Raw genomic sequence first — 21,785 nt, 5'->3', positions numbered from 1 at the left:
GCGCCCTTGCCTTTCAATTGAAAGACCTGGGTTCGATCCCGATGTGAGTCAGAAATTGATTGAGTAGGAAATTGATTTCTGTTCCACTCGTAATTGTGTTGAATACTTATATCACATTTTGCCTTTGATTCAAGAAGCTATGTACTGTACATATACTTAAGGATGTGCTTCGGTAATGCAGCAGTTGATAATTGACATTGTCTGCATGAAAATACCAGCAAAGAGTTGGTTTCTGCCATAGGCTGGAGTTTGTCGAGATAAATCTGTTAAAAAACTGGTGAACGGACCAGCTATCACGTCTCTTAAACCTAATACACTGATTTTATTTCAAAAATAATATAACGCTCTCTCTCTCTCTCTCTCTCTCTCTCTCTCTCTCTCTCTCTCTCTCTCTCTCTCTCACACACACACACACACACAGAAAGGGCAATTATTATCTCTTCATTTCAATCTCACCCACTCTCTCTCTCTCTCTCTCTCTCTCTCTCTCTCTCTCTCTCTCTCTCTCTCTCACACAAGTAATGTTACAGAAAGAGAAAAACAATATCTTCCCCCACCCCCACTTTCCTTTCTACAGCCCACTCTCGTCCTCTCGATCCGTTTAAGAAATCCCCAACATCCAATAGTAGTCAAGTTAATTACAACAAAAAACAACAATAAATATACCAAAAATTGCATTGAAAGCGAGTGCACCTAGTGATGAAAACTGTCTCTAGAATGACTTCAGAATAGTGTTATGATGAGATTCATCAAATCCACTGATAAAAAGCTGAATTTCATTGACCCGTTCAATAGTTATGATGGGTCTCCTGAGATTGTTATGAAGAGAACAAAGAATTCCATTCAACCGAGAGCAAAGAAATAACGAAGCATTATAGTAATCTTGATGAGTTCGGATGGCTGTGATGATTAAAAATGACATTATTTCATTGTAAAGATTGAGTCACAAGGTAATTATAGGAAATGGCGTTCATTTTGCTACGGACAAAAAAACAAACAAAATAAAAAGGAACTATAAACTTACAGACCGATAACTCAGACGAATCTTGTTTTATGAGAAGTCAATACTGCTAATACGTCAAATGAAAAGTTCAGATCAATATCATAATGTACTGATGTATCATGTTTCTTTATCAGTACCCTCGGGGCCTCCTATAGGAGTCGAATGCAGCGGCGGGGCAAGAGGAACCTCTCTAATTGTACGATGGGCTCCTCCGCCTCCCTCCGCCCTCAACGGATTGCTTCAAGGGTATAGGCTGACCCTCACGCGCCTTGATGATACGACAGGTAACCATTCGTATTATTTACCTGAATATGGTGTTCTTTCCATCTGCAGATACAATCCTTATTTTCGCCAAAGGTTAAGTCTTGGTCAATACTTGTCAGATTAACAGTGGTCTAAAGAGATTGTGGCATAACAAAGCTTCCTGTCATGAATGTTCTGCTGTATCGTAAAGTAAACGTATTTCATCTTAATGCATAACAAGAACTTAGTCACAAATCATGAGGCATTGAAAGTGTTTTCGTATCGTCCCAGGAAATATTAAAATGGTTTTGTGTCATTCTAACAGGTGTAAGAATGTGTGCATGTTCTATATATTTTTTTACAATTAAAAGGTGACAAACATTCTATAAAATGCGAGGTTAGCAGTATTTTCTGTGTGTTCAGTATAACGTGAATATTTACAGTAAATATTCACTTAACATCGCAGAACTTCATATATTTCTTCCCAGACATCTAAAATTACCCTACGTTTAATGAGATTAAAAGATACGTTCTTGTCATGAAGTAACTAATCAGCAGGTTATAATTACCTCACAGTCGCAGACTTGTACCAGTTGATTCCCCCGACTTTATCGTGGCTGTTAAGTCAACTCTGACCCTTCAGATAAGGTCGAGGAACTGACGAGAGTAACCAACGGGCGCGAGGAGAACGTAGGAGGTTTAAGGCCTTGGACGAATTATACTGTGTCAGTAGCCGCCACTACCAGAGCAGGGGCCGGAGTAGCGTCTCAAGACCTCACCTGCACAACCAAAGAGGACAGTAAGTGCAAAAGTATTATTATTATTATTATTATTATTATTATTATTATTATTATTGTTATTATTATTATTATTATTATTTTGGTGCGACCGGTGTGTCACATTTCCAGAATCTCGTAGAACCCTCTCCAAGGATTTGTTCATACATAAGAGGGGGGAAAATTAGAGCGAGGGAAAGTTGCAGAAGTTGGCCCCACTCCATAGAAAGAAAAGTGGGGGAGGAAAGAAGAGCGAGGGCTTGTATTCTGCAAGGGGGGTAGGGGTGTGGGCGGCAGGGAGAGTAGGAGTTGGAGTTCTGTACCTCTGCTGTATCCGGAGTCAGAATTCATTAGACGAAAAACAAGCATTTAGAATGACTGCTGCTGCTGCATCCTAACGTGGTATTCATTTCAGTCGCAGGTGCGCCTAAAGGTCTAAGAGCTCTGCAGTCAGGGTTGTCCTCGGCTCTGCTCTCTTGGCTTCCACCTCACCCGTCAACGGGAGTGCTTTTAGGCTACACGCTCTTTCACCGACCACCGCTCTCGCGCTCGACCTCCGAAATTTCCCTGCACGCGCATGACAACTCCCACACGATCAACCACCTCTCGAGAGGGATCCACGAGTTCTGGATGACTGCCCGCACGAGGGTTGGAGAAGGACCGCCCACGACTACTGTCAAACTGACTATTAAAGATACAGGTAAATTTAAAGAATTCCTTCACCTCTTAACCGTTATCACCAATCACTACGATGTGCCTTAATACTTTTATAGCAGTTTTTGTGGCTTCCAGTTAAAATTATGGTGAATGAAACAAAATTTCTCTGCTACTTTAACCCTGTAATCATCTCAGTAAAAATCTACTTTAACCCTGTAATTATCTAAGTAAAAATAATAATATTTATTATTCTAGGACACATTATTTACCGAAAAAAACTTCCTTGTTGCTAGTAATAGTATATACTTATGATGAACTTTAAATTTGTTTAGCATATCAAGATGAGTTTTATTAATTTCTGTACGATACCGTAAATACTTTAACCATATTTACGCAGCTTTATTCAACAGTGAGCTAAAAATGTATGATTGTGAAAGAAAAAAAGACAACTTCAGATTCCATAACAAGAAAGAAATTTATCATTTTAATAATTTCTTTGTTGGGTAAAACATATTTGCTTTTGACAGTTTCACCTGGAATAAGCTCAGTCGGTGGATTGGTGGTGGCCAGGCAAGGAGAAGACGTGCGACTGGCCTGTGTGACTGTCGGAAATCCGCTATCGCCGCCCATTTGGTCTCTGCGAGGCATACAACTCCAGAATAATGGCAGGTACGTATGGTTTTCCCATGGGCAGTCTGAAGACGATCTCTTATATATGTTGTTGTTTTAAAAACGCTGCTTGTCGGCCTATAGATGAATTACACTCTGTATGAGTAAGCAGTTACAAATAAAAAAACCCTAAAAAATGAAATTGCAGACACGAAAGCCAAAAAGAATACAAAGAAAAATAAAAGTAAAAATAAATATAAACATAAATATCCGCTACTTAAGGATCACCTGTATTCTGTATCTAACACTCTGTAACCTTAAGCGAGAGACAAGATTATGTTTTAAGTCAGGAAATGTTCACAGTACACTTTTTTTTTTCCACCTGTGAGACTAACAGACAAGACTCTGTTTTGGCTCCCTTTTTGTAAAATAAGGAGTTAAACCAGTTTGCCCACCGGCTTAATTGTATTTATATTTTTAGGTGATGTCAAACAAACATTTTATTAGGAGGAGAGAGTCAATATTTCAAAAGTTATGAGAATGAAGAGGTGATGAAATTTGGTACGCTAGACCATGTTACAAATACCTGCGGAAATGAATATGGCAGCCTGAGCTCTACTGCAATGTAGTGAACCAACTCTCTAAAGCAATTACCAGAGCACACAGTACCTACTACACACTCCGTTCATGACCAGTCTTCTCGTCTTCATATATTCTTTCTCCCCTCTCTTTCTTCCCGAAGTTAGGGATACCACTTACAGTGAACCATGAACACTCAACAGCTCTTCAAAATATTCAGTCTATCGACACTGGAATGCATTCTCACATTACATATTTTTAGTTTTATTCTAAGTTCCATTTGCTCATTTACCACCATCTCTTCATATACTTCCCTCATGTAGAATTGTTTGCTATTTAAAACACTTCCTCAAATTCACCCCATATTTTAGTACCTTCCCACATTTTTTTTCCCAGTTTCTCTTTCTCAAGTGTGCAAATGAATATTCTTCACTGGAAACAATGGTCTCTCACAATAAAACTGTCATAACACGCGCGCGCACACACACACATTGATATATATATATATATATATATATATATATATATATATATATATATATATATATATATATATGACAAATGAACAAAGAGAATAAAAAACGCTATATAGTTTGGCTGACAGAGAATGTGTATGTGGATAGCATGAAAAAATATATATATATGGCGTTATAATATTAGATGCTTACAAGAACGGAATGTATTCATGATTGTTTGTACAGTACATGTAAATGAACAGAGATGTTTATAGTCTATAACAAAAATATCCTTACTCCTCTTTTCTCTCTCTCTCTTTCACTCCAGATTTAGACACGAAGACAATGGAGCTCTGGTGATCAGAGGTGTCCAAAGAGGTGACCGAGGCAACTACACTTGTTCCATCAGCGCCGTCAGGAAACATCTGTACCTCCACACCTCTGCTACCTACAGCCTACATGTGCAAGGTAAGACTCTTCGTGTGGATGGAGCAGGTTTAAAAATGTCTGAAAAATGGATAATGAAGGACCATTAAGGAAAGCATAATCATTGATAGTTTACAAATTAAGATAAATGTGGACTTTGGGGTACTTTGTTATGTATCTTGCTCTCTTTACTGTATGAGGAACAATCCTGTTATCTTTTGAATACCAGAATAAGAAATAATTTTCAACATAATGTTTATTACTTTTTATTTTTGTTTTTAATGCTTCTATCTTCACAGTAATAAAGATATATTTACCATTTTCTACTCGAAATTCTTCCTAGTCCCGCCGAGCGCACCGTCAGTTCACATAGCAGATGCGACCTCCTCTTCTCTGACGGTGGCCTGGACGCCCGGAGACACGGGAGGAGCTGCCGTGAGGGCGTGGGCTGTGTGGTGGCGAGAGGCTCTAGGTGGTGGGTCGTGGCACACGCGAGAGTTGGGTCGCACCCACACTTCATATGTCATCACTGACCTCAGTTGTGGTGCTGAATATCAGGTAATCGCTACACTATCTTTATGAGAGCGGATTAAATGACTGCACTTTGGTAATAGTAATATTAAGTAAAATCAGCGTTGTAGCATTTCCGTCCAAGAAGAAATTAAAGATATAGATATTTAGGAACAGTTATTATGACAGAACTGGTTATTGAAATAAAAATGTAACATTTAAATTGCAAATAGAAGGCGCCAGCCTGATTAGGCCTAATGAGGACAGATAGGAGAGCCTTTCAAAATGAACCATGGTGAAGTGCCACTTGATTCTAATTTACAATTTTTGTCTCGTAATTCCTGAGAACGAAAAAAAGCCACGGTGGTGATGATGATGATGATAGTTATGATGATGAAACTAACAATAGCAATAGTTCGATGTAAAACTTTTGTATTGTAAATAACTTCAGAAGTTCAAGCGAAGATGCATTGCATTACTGCCCTAATACAATTCAACCTGTATTTTAATATTTTACTTAGATTTTTATTTATTGATTTGTTAATTTATCTGGTCTTCTGATATATTTCTGTATTTCCCATTGCCTTCATTTACTTCTTTCGTATGAACTCCCTATTCTTTGGAAGCTTGAATTTCTTCAAGTCAGTGGCCCCTGTGGGCTTGTTCCATATGAATACGGTTTATCCTTTGAATAATAATAATAATAATAATAATAATAATAATAATAATAATAATAATAATAATAATAACCAGTGAATTGCCTTCATCAGTTTATAATCTCTTCACAGGTCTACGTCACAGCTCGCACTCACGTGGGTTTGTCGCCGCCCTCGCGTCCTTTGACAGCCAGAACGTCTGGTTCAGCCCCGTGGCACCTCCCACCCGCCATGTGGCGTCTGTGAACAGCACGGGCGTTTGGGTATGGTTGGGAAGATGGGCGGATGGCGGCTGCCCAATAACGCATTTTACTCTCCAGACCAGATCACCTTCTCATTCAGTCTGGACCACTCGTTAGTACCACACTTCACGTTGGCTTCCCTGACTGATGTCTAGGGTGGCAGATTATTTTCGTTTCCACTTTGTTTACTGTGTTCATAGGAGTATGTTTCAACCTACTAACGTTCTCAGATTTTATGTTTTTAAAAAAAAAAATCTCAAAAGTATCTTTATTCAAGATCTGAAGTTAAAGTGTGTGCGCTGAGTCGTTTCTTTCATTATTACTCGAAAGCTTATTTTATAAATGATTAGAAGTGTGCTTCCCATAATGCGAAAATAGTCCTTTTCATATATATATATATATATATATATATATATATATATATATATATATATATATATATATAATATATATATATATATATATGTGTGTGTGTATGTATGTATGTATGTATGTATGTATGTATGTATGTATGTATGTATGTATGTATGTATGTATACATACGTACAAAGACAGATAGATAGATAGATCTGAATTATTATTATTATTATTATTATTATTATTATTATTATTATTATTATTATTATTATTATAAATTAAAACGTTCATATTCCTATTTACTGCTTCACTTGCAAGAGTATTCAGTCCTAATAACTAACACCCACAAAATGTCTTTGACCAACCCCCAGTGGCCAGTAGCCTAGCGCCTCAAGAGGTTTATGAAGTAGGAGGACTGCGCCCTGGTGCTACGTTCGGCCTACGGCTGACTGCTCACAATGCGGCCGGCGCAACTACCACCACCTTCAACGCAAACACGGCGTCGGGAGCCGGATTGGGGGCACAGCCTGTCGGGGAGCTGGGAGACGCCCCTCCGAATCACATGCACACTGATCCACGCCTCCTGGCGTCCGCTGCGGCGTCGGCGTTAGCGTTGGTCCTTACAGTGGCTGCTGCAGTGCTCTGCCTCAGGAGAAGTAAGTGTCATCATCGAGTCTCCAGGAAGCATCGCTATAGCGCGCCATCTTGGTAAAGTTTTGCTGTGTGTGTTGGTGTTTTATAGCAATTTTGCCTGGTGGGTTGCAACCCACAACTGAAACTGAAAGGAGAGAACTGAGAAAGCAAAATGATTCTGTTTCAGCTTTCGCTACCGTCTGTGCCATCAGAGATATGGATTCAGGGAAACTGGTTTTGGTGGGCTGATTATTAACGATAAGTTTGCTTGGTGGGTAGTGAATAATAACCAAATTAAAGAAAAAATGAAGAATGCAAGCAAATCATATTAACTCAAAAATCGTTTCGATTCCCCAATTCTAACAAAATCTCACTCACTGTCAAGCCATCCGTGGCATAGTCACCTGGAAGTGGATTTAACTGATGTGAAAGATTTTGAAATTCTGATTGTTCTCAGAATGGTGAAGGAGATTTGTTAGAATCTGACAATAATTTCTTAAGTTTATTTATCAGTATACTTCAGCGTACTGATAAATTATTGAGGGTTATAGTGAAGTTAATCCATATTTTTATCTCTTTCCTAAAAATAAATCTACTATTAACAGTGATATTGTAAATTACGAATGTTATTGTACTGTATTTGGTATCTTAGCTAGAAACAAACAAATTGCTTTTTGTGTTACTTTATATACCCTTCAAGGTGCATGCAATTGCCTTCAAATGAAATTTATATAAAGCTATTTCATTCTTTTATAAATTCTTCTCTTGTACAAAGGTGATTTCTTTCTATTTTGCCAAGTCTTCGTGTAATAGTGCATTATACTGATATTATTTTATTTATCAAAAATATATTTCTTTCTTGATATGTTGTCTTTTTGTTTTGTAACATAAATTCTCTCTCTCTCTCTCTCTCTCTCTCTCTCTCTCTCTCTCTCTCTCTCTCTCTCTCTCTCTATATATATATATATATATATATATATATATATATATATATATATATATATATATATATATATATATATATATATATATGTACATATAACATGGCAGTTAAACACAAAACATAGACGTATAGTATAAATGCATGTTGGTGTGCATGTAGGTGTGTCAGTATAGGTGTTTGTGCATGTGTAAGAACATTGTTTTACAGGTGTTATATAGAGTTGTTGAACTCCAGTTGTTAAAAAAAAAAACAGTACATGTCCACATATACTTTACGTATCGCATGAGCTCTCTTCAATTAAGCTATCTTTTCCTAGTGGTCAGGTACGTGTGATTATTATTTTCTGTGTAATTTTAGAAGACAGTCATCCTCTATAAATTGTGCGTAGACGCTTCTGATATCCTTCTAGGTTGTGAATTGTTAATAATCTACCCCATAACTTTGTCCTCTCTCTCTCTCTCTCTCTCTCTCTCTCTCTCTCTCTCTCTCTCTCTCTCTCTCTCTCTCTCTGTCAAAATTATTACTCAAAACTTCTAATCGCAACTAAAATGACATTCTTCCTCTCTTGTTTTTTCCATTTTCTTGCTCTTTTCTGTCACTGAATAGAAAGGGCATTAGGCTACTCGTCCCATTGCCCTCTGTGCTTAAGACAAAATTTCTTAGAGAGCGTATTCCATTTATCTTAAACCCTTATCGGGTCTTGTTCGCCAAACCTTGAACTGGTTTCTCCCTAAAAAAAATAAACTAAATGCCCTCTGTATTTTGTAGATTTATCCCCAATTTACTTCTTCTTTGTTGTTTTTATAATTATTTTAATTAAACTTTTTCTGCCCAGTCCTTATTCTAACTTTTGTGCCTCTGCAACATTGCTACCTGTAGTAATTTGATTGATGAAAGCTGTATATCATCACTTTTTCATATATAGGAGTAATTATTATGCTTAGTAATCATTCTGTATGAGCATAATAAAGTGGCTTGCCTCAATGCATACTATTTGCCTACTTTGCATAAGTGTCTAGTGCTAGTTTCCTTTGTCCTAGTAATTCATTGTTGTTTTGTTATACTTGAAATGTAAGATATTGATATATTTTTATTGTTTTTGCACTCAACCCCATGATGTTTCATCATTATATTAAAGATAGGATCCTCGTAATCATTGCATTATTTTTGAGATGATAAAAATACTGATTATACTTTGATGCCTCAAATCCCCAAATATGAGCATATGCTTTAGTATAGCGACAGCTAATCTGAATTTGGTAAAGTAGGTAACATGGAAACATTTTTATGCAGAATTGTTAATAAATGGATTCCAGAAATAACGATCTTCAATTGCATCATATTGATTTAAGCACAACTGTCGCGTATATTTTTCATTTAACAAATATTGCCTTGAATTACGAAAACGCAGGTTGTTCTTAATAATTTCACCAACAAAGTTCCTACAGTAAAGTGATGTACTTTTTTCTTAATATATTAATTTATTACGGAAAAGAGAAATTATCATAAATAAAAATCGCATGATTCCCTCCAGAAACCTAATCACTTCTCTGGCGCTTCAGATAATTTCACAGAATACGCGTCAATCTGGCCCCCCACCCCCAGCACTCTCCATCATTTTGACCTGTCTCCTAAAGTCATTCCCCTTGCCCGCAAGGAGCAGCCGCAGGCCGGGGAAGCCACATGTCCCAGGAGGACCAAGAGGCGGAGGAGAACAAGACGAACCTGTTGCATCAGAGGGACGCCTACTACGCCACCGTCAGGAAGCCGCAACCAGTACCTGCCACACTCGAGAGGATACCAGGTACCTGGGAGAAGGCGACAGGTATCTTCTCACGGTCAGAGGTCAACTTGGTACTCAGCCTCAGTATAAATCCTATAGGATGCTTGCTGTCTGATGAATACGGGTTGGGTCATCAGGCGTTGCTCGATAGATTTCAAGGAAACGAAAAACCAAGTTCCTTCCTTCTCTAGGAAAGATGGCGATGGAATTGACCCCATTTTTTTTTTTTTTTCATGAACTGGGATGTGAATTTTCAGGAGGGATAAGGCTGAAACAGACCCCTTTTTTCATTTCCAGTAAGCCACAATGTATAAATTTCGTGCGACATACTTAAAATAACATCTAATTAACGTTTTAACATTAAAAGAAGGAACTTGATCTCCGGTGCATGACATTTGTGAAGTGATATTGCATGGCAGCAAATTGGAAAATCTTGCAAGCCTTCTCTCACGCCCGTAGAAATATTATTTGGGAAATTCTATTTCTTTAGTGCTTTGAAAGAACTGATATTATGTTCTTCATCTGTATATTCACTTAGTGTGTGTACTGTATGTATATATATATATATATATATATATATATATATATGTATATATATATATATATATATATATATATATATATATATATATATATATATATATATATATATATATATATATATATATATATATATATATGTATATATATATATATATATATATATATATATATATATATATATATATATATATATATATATATATATATATATATATATATATATATATGGGTGTGTGCCTGTGTGTGTGTGATAGTTCTTTCAATACTAATTTTTCTTCTCCTTCGCATTACTGAATTTGAATGCTGCATGAAAGTATTTCCCAAGATACTTTGTAAGGAATGTAAACTGTATATGTTTTTATTGAAATGAGAGTAAAATAAAAAATATACGTAGAATAACGAAAATAGATTATCGTTCTCAGTGATACTTTACTAATATATTGTAGAACTTAATTCTCTTATTCATTCAAAAAAATAATCATTAAGTATCAGGGTTTTAATTTGACGAAAAACGCCTGCTATAATCATATGATTGCTTACAAGTGGTAATTAGTATCGCATTGCTTATTGTGGAAATAAAAAAAAACTATATTGTCTACTCGATATCATTATAATCACTGAAATGCAAAAGAGAAGTTTGATTTATGACAATTCAGAATCTAATTTGTAAAATTCATGCACATTATTTTGAGAATCGACTCAGACGTAAATTGATTTTTTTAAGTGTCACCACATACAAGATGCATATTACCTGTATTGCAACACAGGGGATAAGCGATTGTAACGTGTAGTTAGTAGCTAGAGAAATCAGATGATTTCAGCGGAATGAGTAACTCTAGATTGTACGTATGCCAGTTGACCAGTGGAAGATGTCACCCGTAGTTTTAAAGTACTGATTTCCTTTCCATAATATTACATTCTTTTTGATAGTTCATGTAAAAAAGTCACTTCTTTAAACAACTGTCAAGACATTTGGAGAGCAGCTTTTTATAAGATGTACCACTTTTGATTTACTAGTTCTTTGACTCTACAACATACGAAAGTTTCTTTCTATTGTTGTCATTTCACTTTAATGCTTAATAAACAAAATAGATGGCGCTGAGCATCAAATAAGTGACGACAGCGAGGAGACCCAAGTTTTGGTCTCAGACGCTCTTGCCCTCCATAGTGTTATGGCGGAAACGCCCCTCGAGAAAAGACAGTGATGTTCCCTGTTCTACAATTAACTGGTGGTGTTCTTTCACCCCGCAGAGTACTCCGAGGACATCTACCCGTACGCCACTTTCCAGCTGGGCGAGGGTCGTAGTGCACAGGACGACACGGCAACGGCCAAGTTCCAGACCTTCGTCTTCCAGGACTCTCGCTACGGCGTCACGGAGTCCCATCCGCCAACGTCGGTAAGAGAAGACAAACATTTGTACTGATGTGAATATTGGTGAGGATAGGGAGGGTAGACTTATGTGACCATTGCGGATAATAAGCTTGGGTAAATATTATGAAGGGAGGTACTTTTAGGTGAAAATTAGAGACTTGAATGATGATGTTGTCAAGGGTATTTCGTGACCTACCGGGGTGAGAAATCACGTCATTAATGTATAAGGGAAAATTTCGTCATTTGTTAAGCTTTCGTTTTCTTAGATTACAGAAAAAAAAAAATCTTGTCTTTCGTGTATAAATATGTTTTATGTCTTAATAAGATGTTTTCTAAAACCTTAAAGCTAAAATCCAGCATCACGCTAATGTATCGTTTTTACGTATTTCCCCATTTAAAACATTTGTAACAGTCGAAACAAATTTGTCTTGCCACTAGAACTTTAAAACTGCAAAACGGCTTGAAAATTTATATATATATATATATATATATATATATATATATATATATATATATATATATATATATATATATATATATATATATATATATATATATATATATATACAGACATGATTTGGTTAAGCAAAAAGTCGTTTTATTCATCATTAATTATGACATCTAATAAAGTAAATGATTTTCCCAACAAAAATTATTTACTGCTTCCATTTCTTCTAACAATTATGCTAAAATTTTGCAAGAAGAGTTATTGCTTGTCAGTTTATTAATGTGAACAGATAAAATTCGACCAGTCGTATACTCTTGAGTTAAGAGAAACACCAGATACAGTGCACATGTAGACAAGCACATCTTCATGTTACACTAGCACATGTACGACACATGTATGGCGGAGCGAGGTCACATAAACGACCTCCCTCGTCATATCCATCGTCGGAGGCCGGATGATGAATTTCCATGAACCGATGAACCGCTCAGATTTACAGCGCATTGATTCCATTCATATTTATTAATATTAAAATCCGCCTTTGATCTGACGTCGTACCAGCGGGAGGCAGCGCTTTGGTCATTTAATCATAATCATCAACGCACGAGAATGATTTAAATAATTGAGATTTAGAATATTTATGACCCAATTTGAGCACCTTATTTCTTTTTTTTTTTTTTAAGGGGTATGGTGGGGGCTTGGTACCCGATGGCTAAGGGGTTGGCTTTTGGTGAAATCAAAATTCATTAACGATATTAGCCGCCGAAAGTCACCTGTATTCGGTTAGCAGCGGAAAGGGATTCATTGGCCTCACATTTTCGATTCACGAAAAAATGGACTTCGTTTGACCTTGAATAAAACCCGTCCTTCCATTTACTTTGAGTCTGGCGATCAGTTCCTGCACTTTAATCTCATTTGCTTTACCCTGCATGTTAATGATTCCACTCTTTGCTGCTTTTAAAAGCTTTTACTGAATTTCTAATCTTTCTTGTCTTCACATTACTCGCAGTTAAAATTTTACTCTCTGCACTTCTCTCTTCATTTTTCGATTTTTTTTTATTATATTGACCTAATTTTCCATTACATCATTAAAATCCAACTACATAATACACTCTCCGCGCAATGCCTGAAAAAGGGCCTAATTTTAATCAGCCACGGGAAGTCTTGTAGAAAAAAACAATTTTCTTAGTAATAATCTAGATGAGTTTCTGATGTGTAGGCACCTAAGAACCGTAATTACTTTGTAATTGTCTCTTCCATGTTTCTCCGTTATCTATTTACCTGTTTATCACGCCTTCTTTCGTTTTTTTTTATTAGTACCTATTCTACTTAATTTTATTTATTTACCTTTGGTTATTACCTTTCGCCGTCATAGAGGCGTTGCACAGTAGGTATTGCTAAATGGTGTTTGCATCCACCTTTTAGTCTTTCACTTTACCTCCACTCCTGCTTCCTTTCTTCAGTCTTGCTGTCCAACGCCTCTAACTATTAATTTTTATTGCCAGTGTGGGGTTTTCTCCCCAGTTCCTCCTTTAGATATTCATACTCTATATTCTTTATTTTCTGAACACGTTTCTCATATCCAATCAGTCCCAGCCCCTCCTTTCATTGTCTTAGGCCCTGAATAGCAGAAAGTGCCCCAATCTAATACATTTCACCTTGTTTTTTTTACAGTATTTTCCAAATACATACATGCACATGCACACACACACACACACACCTCTTGGTTGTAAGTTATTCCATGTTATGGTAAATTTGATATTGAGAGAGACACTGGGTGATATATATATATATATATATATATATATATATATATATATATATATATATATATATATATATATATATATATATATATATATTTATATGCGAATTATTTTATACTTACTAATATCAAATTGCAAATATCGCTCGATATCGAATTCATTATACCTTGGGAATAAATTACACCCAAAAGGAATTATAATTGATAAATGCATCTGACCCAGCCAGCATTCGAATCCTAGCCGTGGCAGACGCACCTATCAGTCACACATTATTCACCTTTTCTCTTTTCCATTTGTAACCTTTTGCTGTCTTACTTTTCTTCACAGGTTTATCGGTTCTCTTCCTTGCCCTCTTCCCCCCCCCAACAACTTTTTTTTTTTTATCCCTATTTTCATAGACCTTTGCAGGAAGTACAACGCTGGATAAATGCGTGTTTGTCGAATTGCAAGTTCGGATATACACGTCCAGACTTTTAATTACCAATTTTCAATATATATCACTGGAAATGACATTGTTTTAACATAACTTCGTCACTGCACAGAATATTTGAACCCAAATTCATTATCGCACAGAATATTCAAACCCAAAATCTATCATCCGCACAGCATATTGAAACCCAAATCCATCTTCGCACAGAATATTTTAACTCAAATTTATCTTCGCACAGAATATTTAAGCCCAAATTTATCGTCATACAGAACATGTCAATCCCAATATCACCGTCGTACAGAATATATCAGTCCCAATATCACCACCGCACAGAATATTTCTAGCAAATCTATCATCGCACAGAATACCTAAACTCAAGATCAATCACGGCTAAATAATTCAATTTTAAGCTCTCATCCTGCCCTTTTTTCCACCCCCCCACCGTCAGCCAAGTCGCCCAACGCCCATCAAGGCCCACGGGCGTAGTCGTAGCCACGGCCGAGGCGTGGGCGGGCCCCGAAGTGAGAGTGAGGAGTACGACTCTCTGCAATCGGACACAGATACCGAGCACGCGACTTCATCTAGGACAGAGTCGTCCATTCACCTGGACTCTGCCACTCTTGAGAACCACGCTTCTCTGCACTTGCCCCTAGATCCCCACCTGGCCACTCTAGAAGGGAGGGCAGACCCCCTCGCTTCGCATAGGTCAGGGGGTGCTAGGAATGTCCATCACAGTGAGTGAAGAGTGAAGTTCGGTTAATGCTTCCAGCTTAACTTCTTCTCCATTTCACTTTTTCTTTTGCCTTCTCGTGTTGCTTGCAGTCAAGCAGATTCGAATTGCTATCTTGCGTTTCTTGGAAATGAGCTTCCAGTTTTGAATTTCATTTTTGATGAGTGTTTTGGCTTTTTCGCTTTCGCTAAATGAGTGCATATTCGTGGAACATGACTGTTTTAGATATAAAATGCCTTACTCTAAGAAATAATGATAAAACATTCTTGAGTGATGTCTGATACTATCTGGAAAGAGCTGACCTCTATTTCATATTGGGCTGTGTTTCCTCTCGAACTACGGGTGTTCATTTTTTCTTATTATTTTATTAATTTAAACTTTTTTAATAATATATATATATATAATATATATATAAATATATGTATATATATACATATATATACATATATATATTGTGTTATTTGGTTAAAGCTAATATGAAACTTGAAAATGGTTTTCATTTGAAAGGTTATCTTTGTGTTGCTCTTATGAATTCTGAATACTATGAAGGCGAGTTTGAAAAGAGTGAGAGTAGCGTGTGGCTGGCAAGGACCGATTAAGGACAGGCTAAAATTAAAGTTAGAATTGGTAGCAGTAAAAGGTTTCAGCATGAATGGGCCACTGGGATAGCAGCGAATTTCATGGGAAACGGTTATAAGAATCAGGAATTAACTAGCGTATTGTTGGATAGTGAATTGAGAGTCCTTGGCGAAATCAGAAAGGAAATTGTTTTAAGTGCAACAGTAAAACAGAAGGAAGGATTTTAAAACATACAGGAGGAAATATAAAATCAAAATGAGAAGAATTTTTATGACTGTTAATATATGGAATACGTAAGAAAGAAAAATGAATAAGACAAGAGGGAAGTTGGTTAATAATCATATGAGAATGCATGTAGAAGTTACTGTTCAGGAAGTGAGTGCTTGGTACGGATATGTAAGATATGTCTTGATGAGAATTAGTTTCAAAAGGATTTGCTGAGAGGGGCATTTGTCTATCTGCATAAGTTGAACGGTGGCAGATGAAATTTCAAGAATTGTAAGGGTAGAATATTATTTAGGATACCTTTGAACGTTTATGAGTGATTTTATTGATAAAGTATGACAGGGAACAGGAGCTTTGGTGGGAAAAATAATGTGGGTTACTTAAGACTAGTTAAGATGGAGGTTTCTGTTGATCAAGGGTTTGTTATGTAAAAGCGATATGAAACAATATGTGGTATATGGACGTAGAGATAGATTGCGATGAACTTGGTAAGCAGACAACGTGGAAGGTTATGAGGATGGGTCAACAAGAGGATATTTTGCTGAGACTGCTAAAAGCTGTTTGATGATGCAAAGCGTGCGGTAGGATAAATACTCAAGTTTGTTGGTTTGTTTTGAAAGTAAAGCTCAGGAGAGTGTGCATTATTTCTCTTTTTTAAAATTTGATGTATGGGGTGCTGAGAGAAGGCAAGAAAAGAGCATTTGAGGGTGCAAGGTTTAAAGACAAGAGAAGGATTATGAACTAAATGTAGAGTGGCTGATGAAGATAAGCTGCAAATGCTGGTGGATGAGGTTTCAGGCGTGTAAGAGGACCAAGTGGCAAGTGAAACTTAGCGAGAAATAAACTTATTAGGAGAAACAGAGGCCAGAATGACAATGCAGTGAAAGTTACTGAAGATAGTAGAAAGCCATGAGTTGAGTCTTATCTATATTTATGTAGAAATGCTGCAGATGTTGGTAGGACTGAAGAAAAGGTGACACACGAAATAGGTGACTCAAGGAAAGTGTTGAAGGTGTATAAATCGAATGATCCTGCAGTTAAAGGATTTGTATGGCCATAGTTGTTTTGAATTTCTCTAAAAGCACCTCTTGAAAGGGGAGTGGTGGTAAAGTACAGAGCTCAAGTTTGCAAGTCCCGTCTTTCAAACTAGGTCTGCTCCCAATGGTTAGTGGGAGGGATCCTAAAGTCAACTGGGAGCAAAGAAAAAGTGCTTGGGGCTAGCAACCTCACCCAAAAAGACTTGCTGAGAACCAGAATGCCAACTCTTCTTGGTATCTTTTAGTCCTATTCACCAATTGTACGAGCAGCTATGGCCTCTTTTAACCTCTCTGTTTCCTAGTATGTTGACATATGTTCTCTATAGACAGCCTTGCAGTCCGAAAGATAATGATAGGGGTAATTCTTCTTTTGTTGGATCCAAACCCATGCTGTTTCAAATCCCACCTATGCGGGAGAATTTCTTCATGAATTTCCTTTAGATTTTGAGGGTTTACAGTGGAATGTACAGTATATTCAAAATATTAGACAGCACAAGAGTTGATATATATATATATATATATATATATATATATATATATATATATATATATATATATATATATATATATATATATATATATATATAAATATCTATATATATACATACATACATACATATATATATATATATATATATATATATTATTCAAAATCAAAATAAGCTGTTACACTAACAATAGTTTGCCCCAGAGAAAATCAAAAGAAAATTCACTGCTACATTCTCTCTTAAACTGCCTTATCAATGTATACCACTGTGCAAAAAATTTCCACAGATCAGTTCGCTTCTCAACAAGAAGCCCCTTTTATACCCTGCATATTTGTTGGTAAATAGGTTTACAGATAAATAAATATACTTTCCTGCTGATGGTGAGGTATAACCCAACCGTTTCATTAAAAGAAAAATGTTCCTGATTTTCTTTCTGTGAAATTTTATAAAGCTATTGAGAGCCCAGGACACATTCATAAGCACCTTTAAAGGAACAGAACGGCATTATGAGTGGAAGTCTTAAAAATATTAGTAGAAAAGACTTGTTCGTATAACTAAAACTAATCCCGATCAGACACTAGTTGTATGACTAAGACAATTCTATTTCCTTGATATTCATTGGGAGAATATATTATAATTTCGATGTTTTGTACTGTAAGCAAAGAAAGAAAGCAAAAATAAAAGAAAATAAAAAATTCACGAAGAAAAATAATCCCAAAGCTCAAAGACATGCGTAAACCATTTTATTGAAAGCAAATATTTATTTTATCTTGCGTCCTCCTTACTTGACAATACAAGATTACCATTCTTCTCTCCCAGACTTTGCAGTACAATCACGACCGGGCAATCCCAGCAAGCTTTTCGTAATTGCCGAGCAACCTCTGTAGAATGTCCTTCCGTAATTGGAAACTTCCTCGAGCCATTCCAGAACTCTTGGAGTCTTCTGTGAGTTCCGCAATAATCCCGAACACGTCACGTACAACACTGCCACTTATTCTCGGAAATTCAATAACCGCACTCCTCAGTAAACTGTACCCAACCCACAACACTGATTCAGAGCTTGGAGATGATGATGTTACACAGCTGGTTACATTTTTCACATTACGGTGCACATAAGTCTTTAATCTGAGCACATTGCGCAATATATGTAAGTGACCAAATGTCAGGCAATTGGGATATCCTATTTATTCACTCAGAATCAATTATATACCTATACAAATGCACGTAGATTTTTTATACATACCCACATCCATACATGACAACCGTCGGTCTTCACGGACCTTGCCTAGGAGTGGAGCCAAAAACCTCAGTGTGATTGTTTGTTGTTGCTTTGGAAGATTGAGATAACAGCTGTTCAACTCCGCTGAAGTGATTAAGTTGCGCGCACACCATAATCAGTGATGCTTAATGGACCTGTTCACCAGTATCGATATGACAGATATGTTTGTATGAGCAGGCATAAATTTTTATCTTTTTTTTTAGACTACACGATTAATTGTCCAAACTCTGATGTTGAGGTGCTGGCTGAAGACCAATTGAGGAAACTACACTATAACATTTGCCGTTTGGGCTCAAGAATCTCAGATTGGGGTGTGTGTGTATGTGTGTGTGCGAGTGTGTTCAGCTAAAGAAACACGGTATTATCCTTTCATTTCAACCGAAAGCAAAACGCATTGCATGTCTGCGATGATGGAAACAACTCAAACACCATCACATTATTTGATATCCAAAACTATACTTGTGTATTGGACGGTGTTTAAATGATGCACAGTGTGCAGACCACACGTGAAAATGAGAGTTTTTATTTTTACCTTTATTATATATGTATATATGTGTATATATATATATATATACACAAAAGTATATGTTTGTATACAGGTATACCCCATGACTGTGCTTTCATGTGAAACAAAACTTGCATTAAAATTTAAAGCAAGTACCTTTCACAGAGCATGTACTCTGTGTTTGCATCAAGTTCATTACGAGCATTCATGCTTATTTTCTTTATTAACATGTTTATCGCCATCATTGTCATTTCATTATTGTTATTGTACACAGGTATGTATTTCTACTAACCCTTTAATTGGAAAGTGACAGCAACAGCTTTTACAGCTATTCGAGCATCTCAATGTGCTTACTTTCAGTTGCATTTGCCAATGTCTAGCTATTCATTCTTACCAAATTTATGAACTTTTGTATTGTAATCTTGGAAATATCTCGTTGAAAACAGCAGTTTTCGAGATTTGTAGGTAAATGTAAATTTGATTTTACACAAGACATTTTGGTTTTTTTGTGTAAAATAATGTGTAATACCTTGATGTCTTTATCTTTTTTATATATCCTTTGCTTTATACAGTTGTTTTCTTCTACGTGCGTTATTTACAAATTGTTTGTGTCATCTTCCTGTTTATTTTTGGAGGCCTCTTGGCCTTATTATACAAGCCCAATTGAATAGCTTTAGTACAAAGTGTTTTGTGTAACTTGCTCTTATATGTCATAATCGATTTTCAACAAATATGTCTAGTTCCCTTCTGAATGTCTTTTCCAGGTTGTCACATCCATTTAGTTTTTGAAGCAACTTCCTGAATAATCTGTGATTTGCACTAAAATAAAAATCAGTGCACAGAATTTCCAATTGAAGATACCTGCTATCATAATCTTTGCTCTTATCCCCACAGACCTCATATACCATGCACCGGAGTCGAGTACATCGACCGAGCCATCGCCCATATGCGAGCGGAAGTCTTTCCCGCGCAAAGCGGAGATAAACAAAATAGGCCGATGCGGAGTCCTAGCCAATCGCGGCCTGGGCAAGATGGTGGCTAACATCAGGGGACAGACGCCCACGCAGGAGACTGCCCTGTCCATCCCCAAAAAGATCCCAGCTGCCGCTGTTGCTGTTACGATCGCCGCTGCTCCCCCTCCTCCCCCTGCTAACGCCATGGGGAACCCGAAGGCCTCCACCGACGATGGCAAGTATGGCTTCACCAGGAGAATAACTCCCCCTGTGGGATTCTCCTCCGGCAGCCATAACGAGCTTTCCGAGGCCGAGTGCGACCTCGAGATAAGGAATAGGAATAAAGAGGTTGCCAAAGCAGCTTCAGGTGCCATTTTAGGACACGGGAGATCGCAGTTTAGATCCTATGCCGCTGAGAAGGACAACAAAGATTATAGTATCAAAGTATAATGAGTGGTGATAGCGAAATAATTACGGAAAGTATTTTGAAAGAAACAGATCCCTTTTTAAAAGTTACGAAGTGTTTGATGTTGTGTTTCCTTCTGAATGGTGGTCAGCGAGTTGTGAAATACTCGAAGATACTATGTAATTTGCATCACTACAATTTCATTTATTGCTATGAGATTGTGGGAACATTTTTTTAATCTTTTATATCTTAACATTCTGTTTTATTTATTTATTTTTTTCTACTTAAATCAACAGGAATCCTCTTGAGCACTCTGTATGTGTTTGTAATTAACAGTGAGCCTGAACGAAACTGCGACAGAATATAAACGAGGTTTTTTGCAAAGCTTGTTTCTGTTGAACTGAGAGAGTATGTCAAGAATACGACAGTGACCGGAATTTGTGATAAATTCAGTTTTTATTACTTTTTTGTCCAGTAGCCACATAGCCAATACTCACAATGTTCCCCCATAGACAAATGTAAAGCCACACACGTCTGGATTTCATTTAGCATCAGCTGAAAGAACAGCCATTCAAAAGCTTTCTCTCCGCATCAGTGTTGTTCTACCACTCCACAACTGTTCGTTCCACTGCAATTTCGTTTTGTTTCCATTCTAGGAAATGATCAATTTTCCAGTGCACTTCGCTTCGAAGAGGATGTAAAACGCTTCAAGAATGGATGTGTGATCCCTCCTTCCTCGTTCAGATGTTCACCATTGATGTTTCCGATACGGTACAAGAAAAATGCTCTTAACTGGCAACATCTCTCGTAAGATATAAGTGTTTTTATTGTCAAGCATCGTCGTTCGTTTGTTTTGATAAAGTAGTAAAACTAGAAAACAGGTGGTTTTTGTCATTCCTTTTACCTTACAGAAGACTGTCATACTTGTTGTGGTAGCATTTACTTTTATAATACTTGTAGTACTAAACAATTGACGCCGGCATACTGTAGATGATAATTGTTCTCTGCAACGTCCTATAGTCACCCCTTAGCTCAAACAGTCTGTCGTATCAAGATTTTTGAGGTATCATCATAAGCGTGAGGGTGTCATTCAACGTGATTCTTTTTCAAGTGATTATTTGATTATTTTTAGAAGATTTAAAAAGACAGCATTAA

General features: G+C 36.8%; 1 protein-coding gene across 1 annotated transcript in view; it reads left to right on the top strand.

Annotated features, from left to right (window-relative positions):
* Positions 1–20,902, top strand: part of LOC136848783 (cell adhesion molecule Dscam2-like) — a 351,367-nt gene extending 330,465 nt beyond the window's left edge. The window contains 13 exon segments of the mRNA XM_067121377.1: positions 1,138–1,287; positions 1,890–2,045; positions 2,438–2,722; positions 3,207–3,348; positions 4,651–4,790; positions 5,092–5,306; positions 6,047–6,119; positions 6,122–6,268; positions 6,885–7,169; positions 9,747–9,914; positions 11,667–11,812; positions 14,877–15,162; positions 20,166–20,902. Coding sequence (XP_066977478.1) covers positions 1,138–1,287; positions 1,890–2,045; positions 2,438–2,722; positions 3,207–3,348; positions 4,651–4,790; positions 5,092–5,306; positions 6,047–6,119; positions 6,122–6,268; positions 6,885–7,169; positions 9,747–9,914; positions 11,667–11,812; positions 14,877–15,162; positions 20,166–20,674 — 2,702 coding nt within the window. The 3' untranslated portion in view covers positions 20,675–20,902.
* Positions 20,903–21,785: the final 883 nt, after the last annotated feature.

Source organism: Macrobrachium rosenbergii, chromosome 19 (genome assembly GCF_040412425.1).
Source record: "Macrobrachium rosenbergii isolate ZJJX-2024 chromosome 19, ASM4041242v1, whole genome shotgun sequence".
Taxonomy (NCBI): Eukaryota; Metazoa; Arthropoda; class Malacostraca; order Decapoda; family Palaemonidae; genus Macrobrachium; species Macrobrachium rosenbergii.
The sequence above is the reverse complement of the archived record's forward strand: the minus strand, read 5'-3'. Positions and strand labels throughout refer to the sequence as shown.